Source organism: Pongo abelii, chromosome 18, assembly GCF_028885655.2.
Source record: "Pongo abelii isolate AG06213 chromosome 18, NHGRI_mPonAbe1-v2.0_pri, whole genome shotgun sequence".
NCBI classification, from domain to species: Eukaryota; Metazoa; Chordata; class Mammalia; order Primates; family Hominidae; genus Pongo; species Pongo abelii.
The window spans coordinates 20,702,058-20,716,174 of NC_072003.2; the positions used below are offsets into that span (position 1 = coordinate 20,702,058).

Below are 14,117 nucleotides of genomic sequence, written 5' to 3' on the forward strand. Positions count from 1 at the left end.
CACATAAAAAACTGGAAAAAATAGCATAGAATACACAGAGAGAGACACACACAGAAACACATGCCTATGAACTGATGAAATCTGGATAACGTCCGTGGACTGCACAAACGTCGGCATCCTGGTTGACATTGCACCAGCTGCACACGGCGGTGCCTGTGGAAGCCGGGAGAAGGGAGCACGGCCTTCCATTTGGGGAAGCCAGGAGAAGGGAGCACGGCCTTCCATACAGGGGAGCCGGGAGAAGGGAGCACGGCCTTCTGTTTGGGGGAGCTGGGAGAAGGGAGCACGACCTTCCGTTTTCAGGGAAAGGTGGGAATTCGCCCCTTGCCACTCCTGTGTACTGTTTTGGTGCCTTCCTATAAATCTATAACCATTTCAAAATTAAATCAGTTAAAAAAAAAAAAAGGCAAGAAAGAGGAAAAGCTACACCTGCCAATGAAACCAAAGTCGAATCCGAGGCAAATGACGAGGCCGCACTCTGCCTGCTGCTCAGAGGCCCTTGTGACAGAGACCCCAGTGACAGCAGGTATCCCAGAATAGAAGGGCCGGGGAACTAGCCGACGCGCAGGCAGGAGCGGCCCGGTCACCAAGCCCGGTCTCCTGGGCAGCACGTGGGAAACCCCGCCTTTCTGCCAGGATGCCAAGGTCCACGGGAGCAGCGCGCTGGGTCCCTTGTGCTCTGGGGCTGCGAGGACAGTCATTAGTTTTGCAGTAATCACAGCATCCTTCACTTTCCATAGCACGTGTGGGTTCCCCAGCCAGTGCTTTCCTAGGAAGCAGAGTTAATAAGTGTGAGGCACAATTAGCACAGGTCCCTTGGGGCAGGGCCATACCCAGGGCCTCTTGGCTCCACTCCTTAATTTCCATCGAGGGCCTCACCCCGCCCCCCCAGCTGGGCTCATGGTCAACTTCATGAATGAACCCTTTGCTGGCCATGGGAGTGTGCACAGCCCATGACCTCGGCAGATGGCAACCTTGACCCAGTGAAGCGCAGAGGAGGAGGGTTCCCGGGGCAAGAGGGTTCCCAGAGGACGAGGGTTCCCGGGGCACAAGGGTTCCCAGAGGACACCAGGCCATCCAGTTCCCCAACCCAAATCTGCCCTGAACCTGCGGGCACGGAGCCTCCATCCGACCCACCCAGTTGCCTCTGCTGAAGTCTCGGGCAAAGTCCTCACAAGGAACCTATTTTGGGGATTTGTCCAGGATGCCAGCCTCCAGCAGTAAAAATAACCATCACCGCCACCACTTTACAATGCCCCAGGCGCCATCAAGTGGCACACACACCATTCCAGCACGCCTCACAAACCCACCCAGATGGGAAAACTGAGGCCTGCAGAGGACGTTGGCAGCAATCCGATGAGGGAGCTGGCTCCGAGCCTGGCGGCCTGTGCTGGGACTCTGCACTCAGACACACACTGTGGTCCCAGCTGAGGACCCAGGAAGCCCTCCCACGTCTCCAGGCCGCTGTGCCACAACCCTACACTCAGACACTCACCCTCCCACGTCCCAGAGCCACTGTGCCGCAACCCTACACTCAGACACTCACTGCCGTCCCAGCTGAGGACCCAGGAAGCCCTCCCGCATCCCAGGGCCGGTGTGCCACAACCCTACACTCAGACACTCACCCTCCCACGTCCCAGGGCCGCTGTGCCGCAACCCTACACTCAGACACTCACTGCGGTCCCAGCTGAGGACCCACTCGGGAAACCCCCCCACGTCCCAGGGTTGGGCCACAGTGCCTCTTGCTTGTGGCCTTTGCAGCTGCTCTGTGTCACAGACCAGGGCTCAGAGTGACACCACAGGAGCTGGTGCAGTCTTGGGCTCGGGTGGACTGACCCCCACTGCTCCCTCTCTTACAGGCCAGCCTGGAGCAGCTGTTGCTGGGCAGCTGGGCACCGTGCGTCCATCCGTGAGCAGCTGTGAACACAAGGGTCTGGGACATGGGCCCCAGCACTGGAGCCCCTGGTCTTGCGTGGGGACGTGGGACAAGCTCTTCCCACTGGACAGGCCGGGGTGAGCCCCAGTTGGCACACAGTCCCAGCAAGCCAGGGTGAGCCCCTGGCCACTTCCGACAATGGACACGGGAGACGAGAACGTTCTTTCAGCTCAGACCCTTCTTGGCGCCGTGTGCCAGGGAGCAGCCCGCCCAGCCGACCATGGGGAAGCGAGAGTCCCTGATGACTGACCCTGGCTCGGCCCTTCCCCACCCGTGTTTTCTCTTGGCCCTCAATGACGCGTGCCTGTCCTTTCCCACCATGTTTGTTTTCACAGCTTCCTCAGTTGTGCATGACAAAGGGCGGCAGCAACCAAAGGGAAAACCCAAAATCCATGCACGGAGCCCGCGTTCACTCCGAGCACAAGCCGGCGAACACACACAACGCAAAATCCATGGCAGAGACTGCGCTCACTCTGAGCACAAGCAGGCGAACAAGCACAACCCAAAATCCACACGCGGAGCACGCACTCACTCTGAGCACGAGCGGGTGAACACGTACAACCCAAGATCCGTGCGCGAAGCCCGCGCTCACTCCCAGCACAAGCGGGCGAACATGCACAATCCAAAATCAATGGCAGAGCCCGCGCTCACTCCAAGCACAAGTAGGCGAACACGAAATCTGCTCATCGTTATTCCCAGTCAAGGCCGAAGTCCGATCTACGTCTTTAGCCATAGTCGAAGCCGGGCCTGTCTCGAAGCCCCATGGTGTCCCGGGGCTCTGGTTTTCGGGGCTGTGAGCATGGTCTCACCTGCACTTCCGAGTCGGCATCCACGTGCTGCAGCTGGAACCAGGTGTCCCTGTTGTGGTACTTCTGCAAGTCCTCCTTCTGGATGGCCACCTTCCCTGCAAAACAAGCAGAGAAGACTTCACCACGGGCACAGGCCCCAGAGCCAGGATGCCTTCGAGCAGAAGCCAGCCCATCATCACCGCAGCTTATTTCCAACAGTTTAATTCAGAATGGGGCACCGGCCGGTGCGGGGCTCATGCCTGGAATCCCCACGCTTGGGAGGCCTGGAGGGAGGGTCACTTGAGACCAGCCTGGGCGATATGGTAAAACCTTGTCTCTACAAAAAATAAAAGAATGAGCCGGGCATGATGGCACTGTGTCTCTAAAAATTGATATTAAAAAGTCAAAATAATCAGGTGCAGGGGTAAGTCTCCACTGTCTCCCTTCCAGTAAGGCATTCCAGAGGCTTCACTGTGAAGGCAGCAATGTCCTCTCCATTGGCAATGAGCACCTCACTTTCACTGTGGTCCGTTGGCCAGTTCTCACGGCAGGAGGTGCCTCAGAGCTTGCTGCATGCACAAGAGCTCCGTTCTCACAAATGAACATCTCACGCCTCACACACCACCAAGGCAGTGGCATCATGCTGCAAGAGAGACACGTGTGCACCCGTGGGCGCTACAGCCTGAAACACACGTGTGCCTAGAGTGCTTTCCGTGTGTGTGTGGACACACACGCGTGTGCATGCATGTGGGTGCTCAGGTTATTCACAGGCAGGACTGACAGCTAGAATGAGCTGCCACCTTCCCACTCGACATGGGTTGGTCTGAATCTGTGCCTCTAAAGTATAATGAATGAGCCACCTTCTGGGACCCCTGGAGAGCCTGAAAGTGTAGATTCCTGGCCTTCTCCAGACAGAGGAGAATGGAAGCTCTGGTGTGGGCTGGAATCTGCACCACCAAATGTCCCTGGGCACTTGTGTGGGCCCCAAAGTCTGGGGACATCCACTCTAAACAGTTTCCTGTGCCTTAAACAGGCTTAGTACTTTGGAGCTACACTTGCAATGAAAATACATATCAGAATATATTTGTACAATATACGTTTACCTAGTATGGATTTATATGTGTAAATTCGCATCTGTAACCATTATTATCTGCTTATACTTTCACCTCATTCCAGAAACATTCCCGTGGCGGGGCAAATGCGTGCCCATCCCATCCCCGGCAGGACAGGGCTTGTCAGGCGCTGGGCACCGAGCCATCTCCCATCCTGTGTCCCTTCATGGCACCACCACGTCAACCCTGCCAGTGGCCTCCACGCACTGCGGACCACGCCACCCACCACGGCGAGCACCCACGCAGCACGTGCACCTCTGTTGACAGACGCACGTGAACTCCTAGGGAGTCGCACACACATGTGATGTCTGAGCCCATTGCAGAGCACACATGAGAGCAGGAGTGAGGAAGGAAATGTTGGCAGACTCCTCACGTCTTCGTTCTGTACCCAGAGACACACACGCCCTCCTTAAGGATCTTGGTCCAGTCACTGAAGCGAGAAACTCTGGGTCCCTACAAACCCCGGTTCCACCGCAGCGTCCGCAGCTGCAGGGTCTGAGCACATTGTGCACGACCCGGGCTCCTGGGAGCGGCCTGGGCCTCCTACCCGGCCACCCTGCCTCACGCCAGGACAGCGCAGCCCAGCCCCGGTTCTCTCCTCCAAGGAAGATCCTTTTATATTTCCGTGTCTCAAAAAACTTCCGCAGGCTCCCGTCGGAACAACCCCGGCCTGGCATCCAGCAGCTGCATGCTTCGGCCTGACTCTTTGTCCAGCCTCAGTAAATTCGGGAACACTCCACTGCCAGCCTCTCACAGGCGCCATCTCAGTCGGTCCTGCGGTGACCCGGAAGGGGCAGGTACCACTCTGCACACCCCACAGACGAGCAGGCCGGGGCTGCAGGGAGAGGGAGCTTCCGTCCCCGCCATCCTGCCAGCGTTCCTTCCTATGTTAGCGTCCCCATCCTGCGAGGTCCCAGGACGCATCTTCCCTCAGGAGCTCCTCTGCCCCGCGGGCTCATGCGAGCGAGACCTCTCAGCCTGACTGGTCCGTTCTGTGACTAATCTCAGAGCCCGTGGGCCTGGGCCGCCAGGCCCCTCCCTTGTCTGCAAACTCCGAGGCTCTGAGACACGCCCAGCTCAGCACCAGCTCCAAACCCTATGGGACAGCGCAGGGTCGGCCACATAATGGGGCACCACGTGGCCACAGGACATGGTGGGAGGTGCGGAAGGTGGAAAGAGGCACAAAGACGCTTTCCGAATGCCCAAAGGACAGATGCGGAATCAGGACAGTTTGCCTCCAGTGCTCCTGACACCTGCCATGCATGTCAGCACCTTCATCTCGTGTCCTCAGGGGAGCCGGCTGCACCTCACACCGTCCACTCTGCAAAGCAAAGCAGCCCTGGGAACAGCCCTGGAAGAAGCCCCTTCCCAGCTCCGGGACCCCCGCTCACAGCCGGGGCCGGAGCCCCTTCCCAGCAAACTACAGCTCCGGGACCCCCGCTCACAGCCAGGGCCGGCCAGTTCCACAGCTACCCGGACGCAGATACAGCACACAGGCACTCATGGGTTCGTACGATCAGCCTGGAGACCTCATCGGCTCAGCTCTTGCCACACAGACATACACAGACCATCTGGAGCTGCACGGGACGCTGAAACCACCACTGAGCCAAGTCAAGAACCGAGGGGGCCGGCACAGGAAACAGGCCCCAGCACGTGTGGGAGAAGGAACACCAGGGAGGCTCAGAGAGAAACCCAGTGACACACCACGTGGACTCCCTCCAATGGCCTCTAATGGCGCAGACCACGAGGGTGGACCACAGCCAGGACACCTCCTCCTGCCCCACCTCACTCGCTGAGCCCCCCCACCCCCTCCCGCCCCCTCCCGCCCCGTCCCGCCCCGCCTCACTCGCTGAGCTCCCCCGCCTCACTCGCTGAGCCCCCCACCCCCTCCCGCCCCGCCTCACTCGCTGAGCCCCCCCGCCCCCCCGCCCCCCCGCCCCCCGCCTCACTCGCTGAGCCCCCCGCCCCCCCCGCCCCGCCTCACTCGCTGAGCCCCCGCCCCCCACCTCACTCGCTGAGCCCCCCACCCCCTCCTGCCCCGCCTCACTCGCTGAGCCCCCCACCCCCTCCTGCCCCGCCTCACTCGCTGAGCCCCCCCGCCCCCACCTCACTCACTGAGCCCCCCACCCCCCACCTCACTCGCTGAGCGCCCCCCCGCCCCCTCCCGCCCCGCCTCACTCGCTGAGCCCCCCGCCCTCCCACCGGCAGCCCTGGGCGGCCGCCTTTGACTTCAAGGGTCCCGAGTGGGGGCTCTGTCCTCTCCTCTGACGACCGCTGCGTGGCTCTTGCAAAACCCCCCCTTTCCCCCAAACACGAACCTCAGTTTTGAGTCTCACAGGAATAAAGCCACATGAAAGAAAAACGTCTTAAAGCTGAGCTGGGCAATATATTTCAGTGAAAAGGGATAAATCTTCAGACTCCAAGACGCCTTCAGCTGGACAGGAGGGTCAGTTTTGAAGTCCGAAGTTTTAAATACTTGCAATGTCACTGTGTCTTCACATTTTTATGAGCTGAAACTGGGACGGGAGAAGTCACATATTTACGTGGGTAAGAATCTTGTAACTGGCACATGATTACAAGTCTTTAATTTTAGAAGTACTTCACTTAATTTTTTAATAGGTAACAGAAACAGAACAAAATCCACAACATTCAAAAGGATTTAAAATCCCTTCGAGAAGGGATCCCTGCCCCTGCCACCTCATTCCCGACGTGGGGTCATTTCTGTCACCAGCCCCCAGCCTCTCCTTCTAGAAGCCAGCCACATTCAACAGTGGGGGCCGTGGACATTTGAAGCATGCGTGTTCATATTCCCAGATGCTGACCTGAGAGAATGCCTGATCTAAAAGCCACAGCATCTACTTAAATTTCTCTGATGTGCCTAATCCACAGGGTCGTCCCCATCTATTTGAGTCACACCGAAAAGTTTACCGAACACTCTGGGCCTCCCTTTCTCACTTGGGCAAAGGCAGCTGCCTTCTCACCACGAGAGGCCGGAAGGGTCACTTTCTTCTGCTGCATCTGTGCTGGCCAGGCCCGTTCAGAACAGGGGTCTGGAGGGCATCAGACGGGGGACCAGCTGCAGAGGGACCAGAAAAAAAGGGGAAACAGCCACAGGACACAACTGAGCAAGAGCTGCCCGAGACAGGGAATGCGGCTGAGATGCGCGCGCCTCCCTCTGACCCCACCTGTGTCCCAGCCAGGGCGATGAGGAAAAAACAAAGGCCATACAGACCCCAAAGGAAGAAATAAAAGCCTTTATTCATAGAATGTACAAAAAAAAATCTACAAGCAAAGCTAATAGAACTAATTGGTGTGTTTAGCAAGAACAGAGAACACAAAGTCAGTGTGGAGACGTCGACTGCATTTGTACATACGAGCAATGACCATGAAAATTACACAAAAACAGCATCTTTCACAAAATTACGCTTTTAGGTTTGTGCTTTTGGTGGACTACCTAAGAAATCTTTAACCACTCCATTAAACACATAAAACACAGGGAAATAAATGTTTTTAAGTGTGCAAAATGTGTAGGCTGAAAACACATCACAAAACACTGATGACAGAAATTGGAAAGACCCAAGCGTGTGGAAAGATATATCATGTCCATGGATTTGAAGACTCAGTTTTGTTAAGATATTAATTCTCCCCAAATTAATCTATAGATCAATGTAATCCCAGTCAAAATTCCTGTGGGGCTATTTTGGAAATTGAGAAGCTCATTCAAAAGTATATATGGCAATTCAAAGCATCTAGAATAGCAAAACAAGTTTAAGAACAAATTTGATGATCTTACACTACAACATAAGACCTGCTATGAAGCTATAGTGATCAAGACTGTGTGGTATTGGCATGAGGACAGGTGGATCAATATGACGCAGGGCAGGTGAGCCACAAATTGAGGCTTAGCCTCAGAGGGTCTGTAGCTTCACTCAGGAAAGAATTCGAGAATGAGGTGGTGGTGGAAGAAAACAGTTTTATGGAGGCGGCAGTGACAGCTCTGAAACTGCTCCTGCACAGCAAGGACTCCCCACGGGCGGGGTGTTGAGAGTCTCAGCCATTCCTGCAGAGCAGGGGTGTTGAGAGTGGCACCTCCTGGCACTCCTGCAGTCTTATTATCCTCACTTTTAACTATATGTCAATTAAAGGACAGATTATGCAGACATTTCTAGAAAAAGGGTGGTAATTTCCGAGTCATGGGGTTGTTCCTATGGAAAGGGGTGGTAACCTCCAGGCATTGCCATGGCAATGGTAAGCTGACATGGCACACTGGCAGGTGTGTCTGATGGAAAGCTGCTTCCACCCATCCCTGTCTCAGCTAGTCCTCAATTTGGTTCGGTGTCCAAGCCCTGCCTCCAGAGTGCAGTCCCGCCTCCTACCTCAGATGGAACAGAATACAGAGGCCACAAACAGACCCACACAGTGCAGCCAACTAAGCTGTAAATGTGCCAAAGTCAACAGAGGAAGCGTCGTCTTTCAACCAAGGGCGCCGGAACAAACGGATGTCTATGTGGAAAAAACAGAATCTCGACCCTTTTCTTTGTGCTATAAGTGAAAATTAGCTTGAAACAGATCATGGAACTAAATGTAAACACTGAAAGCACACGCTTTCCAGGAGAAAACTGCCACAACCATGGGATAGGCAAGACTTTCTTAGACATGACACCACAGGTACAAATCATACAAGAAAAAAATGTGATAAACTGGACCATCGAAATTAAAAACTTCTGTTCTTCAAAGACAATGGTAAGAAAATGAAATACAAGCCACAAACTGGAAGAAAATATTTGCAAAGCACACTTGTGATAGACTCGTATCCAGAATATACAGGGAACTTTAAAAAGTAACAAGAAAACAACCCAATTAAAAGGGCAAAAGATTTGAAAAATGTACCAAAGAAGGAATGGAGCCATCACTAAGCCCAAGAAGAGGTCCTCGATGCCACTCTTCACGGACACGCAATAAAAGCCACAGTGAGACAGTGCACACCTACGGGAGTGCAAACGGTAACTAGAGAATAAAAACTCACCGTCCTAAGGGCCGGGCAGGATGCGAAACACCTGCTGCTCTCACCCGCTGCTGGAGAGAAGGCAGACTGGGCGGCCACCTGGAGACACGGTTGGGTAGTTTTAATGAAAGTAAACACACACCCTACAGTGGCCCAGCAACCTCGCTCCCACGCATTTATCTCAGAGTAAGAAACAGAAACATTGTCCACACAAAGACCTATCCGAGAATGTTTACGGTGACTTTATTCATAAGTCCTGAGGATTAGACACAATCCAGCGAGTGGATGAGGCGGCTGAGGTGTGTCTGTATGATGGAAACCCACGGGCAGTGGAAGGGGGTGACCTGGCTCACAGCCGCACAGCGCGGGACCAGCGCAGTGGCAGAGGGCTCGGCCCCTCCAGGGTTTGACTCACGTGGCCTCCTGGAAAAGGCAACTGTGGGAACAGGCCCCAGAGCAGCGGCTGCCAGCGGCTGTGGGCCAGGTAGGAAATCCACCCCACAGGGGCCCAAAGGAGTGTTCTGGGCTGTGGGAACATATCTGAGTTGTGCTGCTGTCTACACAACTGCATACATTGGTGAAGGCTACACCTAACAGTGAACTTTACCATATGTCAATTGCAGACCACCTGATTTATACACAAAGAATGGCGGTCTCGGCCGGGCGCGGTGGCTCATGCCTGTAATCCCAGCACTTTGGGAGGCCGAGGTGGGCGGATCACGAGGTCAGCAGATGGAGACCACCTTGGCTAACACGGTGAAACCGCGTCTCTACTAAAAATACAAAAAATTAGCCGGGTGTGGTGGCCGGCGCCTCTAGTCCCAGCTGCTTGGGAGGCTGAGGCGGACGGATCACGAGGTCAGCAGATGGAGACCACCCTGGCTAACACGGTGAAACCCCGTCTCTACTAAAAATACAAAAAATTAGCCGGGTGTGGTGGCGGGTGCCTGTAATCCCAGCTACTCGGGAGGCTGAGGCAGGAGAATGGCGTGAACCCGGGAGGTGGAGGTTGCAGTGAGTCGAGATCGCGCCACTGCACTCCAGCCTGGGCGACAGAGAGACTCCGTCTCAAAAAAAAAAAAAAAAGAAGAAGAAGAAGAAAAAAAAAAAAGAATGGAGGTCTCACTGCACCCCCACCCCATTGGGAAGCCTCAGAGAGTCTCTAGGGGCTGGAGGGGCAAATGGAGGGGGACGTGGTGTTACTAGAGCCGGGGCCCAGAGGAAGGTGGAGGCCTAGTGGGAAGAGGAGGGAGGCGCCAGCACGGGGGGCGGAGACTCCAATGCTCCGGACTGACAGCGCCGAGCAGGGCCTCCCGCATTTCCGCGGTTCACGCATCCGAGCTGCAGGGAGCCATCGTTTCCGGTCTGTGCTCCGTGGGTGCAGCGCCCCGCAGCCGAGTCCAGGCAGAGGCCGCCTCCCTGCGCCTAGAATCCTGAAGGAGCCCGCGCCCCGTGTGTCCCGCAGGTCACGGCCCTGCGGCTGGGAGCCCAGCTTGACTGACAGTTCCCGCCGGCAGCAGCGCTCTGTGGGCCATGGACCCGGGGACAGAGGAGGCTACAGTCACGCGGCCCGGGGCCCGCCGACACTGGACACTTCTTCCTTCTGCTCCTGCTGCGGCGGGAGCTGACTGCGGCCGGTGGAGGTGCCGGGGTGGGCTGGGGAGGGCTGAGGGCAGGCCTTTATTTCCCCAAGTCTCACTTGCGCCGTATCCCGGCAGGGCTTCAGCTGCCTTTCTCAGTTTCTGTCGCCACCACCCTCCCCCTCCAGACTGAAGATGCCCTCCCGTCCCCAACCCCCACCCCCAACCCCATAGGAATACGCCCCCACTCCCTTCTGGCACCTGCCGCGGCACCTCTCACTCCTGGACCTGAACCTGCAACTGAGCACAGCTGTGGCCGCCCCAAGGGAAACTTGCTGGCAGGTGGGGTTTCCTCAGGGCGTGGGCAGCTGCTAGAAACAAGACAACCAGGAGAACCACGCAGCCAGGAAGCCAGTGGCCACCGCGCGCTTCCACTCAGAAACGCATTCCCCAGAACCCGGTGTTTCATGCCCGGTAACAACATAATTAGCGTCATAAAGATAAATCGTTACCGGAGATCCAGACAGCCACCCATTTTCATGGCTGCGAAAGCCACAGTGAAACATCCAAGTCCAGTCACCGTCATCGTAAAGCCACCAAGGACCACTAGCAGATGACGTCAACAGAATGATTAATAAATATCTGATTTGGTTATTTTCAGAGCACATAACTCCAGAACTAACTTGATCAGCTTCTCTTACTAAAATGTGCAAAAAAATTTTTTAATTTCTCTTTCCTTAGGGTTGTCACTCAAAAAATGTCTCATACACCTTCGAGAATGAATCAAGTCCCTGTGGATTCTCGAGTATAAACTGAGCTGGTGATGAGGCCTGACACGTGGTCACACCTCAATTCGCACGTGGTGCCCAGCACAGGCTGAGCCCCACCAGATACACCATTAGCCTCCACTGAAAAATCTGGATTCCACACCTCCCTTTCTTCTGGGAACACCCTTGGAGGCCCCTGGCAGGGGCTGAGAACACAGGAGCGAGACACAGGCCTGCCCTGCAGGACCATGGGCTCCAGGAAGCTCTGTCCAGTGGACACAGCACAACAGGCAAAAGAACCACAACCAACGAGTGGGGCACGGGAGGCAGGTCACGGAGGGCAGCCCACCCATGCCGCGGGGTCGGAGGCCATCTCCTGCAGTAGGCCCCAGTCCCGGAGGTGGGCATGGCAGGATGTGGGGATGGAGAAGGAGGTGCCTCAGGAGTGGGGTGCACAGCGGCTGAGCCCAGAGGCAGGAGGGAGAACTGCCAGCCACTAGCCCTGGAGCCGATGCCCTGGTCAGAGGGAGAGAGGAAGAGGGAATCCTTCCGCAGCACCCAGCTTGAATGTGACATGAAGCTATGGGCCTGAACCTGAGGGCCTCCCAGGCAGACACTGAGCAGGGGGGTGCAGGGGTCACGCTGGACCCTCAAGACCATCTCAACAACAAGGCTCCACGAGGCCCATCACAGCAAGACCCTGAAGGGGGGCCAGGTGCCCACTGCACTCAGGAGCACAAACACCTTCTGCAATCGCATTTCAGGGCCAGGGTGTCCACTGCGGAAGCACCCAGCACAGTGTTCCCGCTCAAAATGAAGTCAAAGGTCAATTATCTGAGATCCATGTGACCCGTTCCATGTATTTTCTAAACAAACTCGGGAGACTTCTATGAAAAGCACAGCAGTTTCTAAGAATAATCACTTGGGTACAGTGAACAACAGTCCCAAAAATGTCCAGGTCCCGACCCCTGCAATGGTGAGGGGACACCGGCCTTATCAATGCCAGGTGAGGCCCTGCCTGGCCCTGAGGGCCTCTGGGTTCACAGCTGCCACCCAGCCAAGCCTGTCTCAATGCCAGGCAGACAGCAAGACTGGTCAGGATGGGCGTCTCTGTCATCTCTGTCACGGCACTTGCTGTGGAGGCCCGGGACATGGCAGAGTGCAGACAGGAGCCTACGCGTTACCTGCTAACCCGTTTCTCTCATGCCCCCACCCTCAACATCGTGCTGACACACACTAGCTGCCGGCCGCCCAGTGGGGACAGGCTGGGTTTTAGGACACTCAAGCTCTGAGGTGGACCTTTGGCCGTGCCTCTCTCACTTCTGTTTGCCAAGCACTGGGAATGGATCAGATCACAGATCCTGGTCCACAGCTCACAGAGGGACAGGGACAATGAAGAAAGCCCACAACTGAGGGACAGAGGTGAGCGCTGGGGAAAGGGGGGCAGCCGGCGTGGAGTGGAGCGGCCGTGACGCGGTGTGAGGAGCCAGTGTGAGCGGTGAGCCTCAGATGGACACGGACCCTGCCTACGCACAGCACCCTCGTGGCCTCGCTGGCCTCCTGCACCCCCGGAACCTCAGGCTGCCTCGGGCTGAGCTGGGGGTCCCCCTGGGGGACTCCTCCTCCCGCCCTGTCCCACTCGGCATCCTGGCAGCCATGGAGACGAGGAGCCTGCACCACCTGGGATCTGGGTTCAGGCTGTGGCAGCCAGTACACACTGGCTCCCTAGCCGCCCATCCTGGGCGTGAGCTCAGGTGCCGCAGGACCCCTCCTCCGTTCCTGGCTCTCCCGGCGTCATGGCGGGAATTAGCCTGATACCTCAGCCTCCCAGGCCTGCTGCGTGAGGTCTGCTCATGATGGGGTCCTCTGGCTGCATTTAGGAACAAGGAGCTCCCCGAGTAGCCCGAAGTCCACTCTGCCCAGAGGCCCCACAACTTACAGGATGCCACCTTCCTGTGATCCCAGGCAGGGCTGCCCATGAGCTTTCTCCAAGAGCAGCCCCAGCCCTGCTCCAAACACACCATCTCCTGGAAGTCACTGTATTGCCCCAAAAACCAGGGGGAAACTGAGGCCACATGCCCCCACCCCCCACCCGCCCTTCCCATGCCCACACCATGGGGACTAAAGTTGGGACAGGGACAGCCAGGATGTGGTGAGGAGGGAGGGCCCCACATCCGTGCAAAGGTCCCCCCGCAGATGCCTCAGGGAGAAGCCCTGGGAAGTTGTCTGAAGAGGGTCGGGGATGCTGTGCTCTTGTCTTGAGAGGCCACGGAAGCCTCGACTGGCAGCGCTCACTGACCTGAGCCTGGTGTGATGCTCTAGCAGGGACCACAGACGCCAGGCCAGATCCCGAGCGTGGATCAGGAGGAACACCCAGGGCTGCTGTGACCTCGAGCCCTGCAGCGACCCCTCAGCACCATCCAGCCAGGCTCTGGACTGAAGTGCTAATACTCCCCTGGTACAGAAAAGGCAGAAAAGGGGAAGTAAATGCTCATTCATCACCTACCTATGATGGAATCCCTCCGGAAAACGTCTCTATCGAAAATGTAGAAGGACAGGTGATGAAAGCTCCGAGGAATTTCACAGTAAAAGTCTTCTCCGTAAAAGGGGCTAGAGAGACAAAGAAAAGCACCAGTTAGAACACAGGCCACGCTCGCGCCTCACCCCTGGGGCACACACCTGTGGTCTTAGTTTTAAATGTGCCATGAGAACGCCCTGCAGTGTGTGGCATGCATGAGACATGAACCTGCAGCTCACTGTGGGGTGAAGGGCCTTGTGGCTGCTCCCTGGCCTCCACCTCCAGCCTTTGCACTGCACAGGTGAACTTCTGTAGCTGGGCTGCCTGGCGGTCCAGGAATCTCAGAGACCTCCACAGAGACCATGGCCACTGCCAGAATGACTTCCATGGTACATGCTCAGGTCTAGATCC

At 56.5% G+C, this 14,117-nt stretch overlaps 1 protein-coding gene across 1 annotated transcript in view; it reads right to left on the minus strand.

Moving 5' to 3' along the window:
- The window catches only part of LOC129047449 (ras GTPase-activating protein 3-like), a 106,692-nt gene that overhangs the window by 34,378 nt on the left and 58,197 nt on the right, over nucleotides 1–14,117 (minus strand). The window contains 2 exon segments of the mRNA XM_054534798.2: nucleotides 2,746–2,840; nucleotides 13,695–13,798. Of these exon segments, the coding sequence (XP_054390773.1) occupies nucleotides 2,746–2,840; nucleotides 13,695–13,798 (199 nt within the window).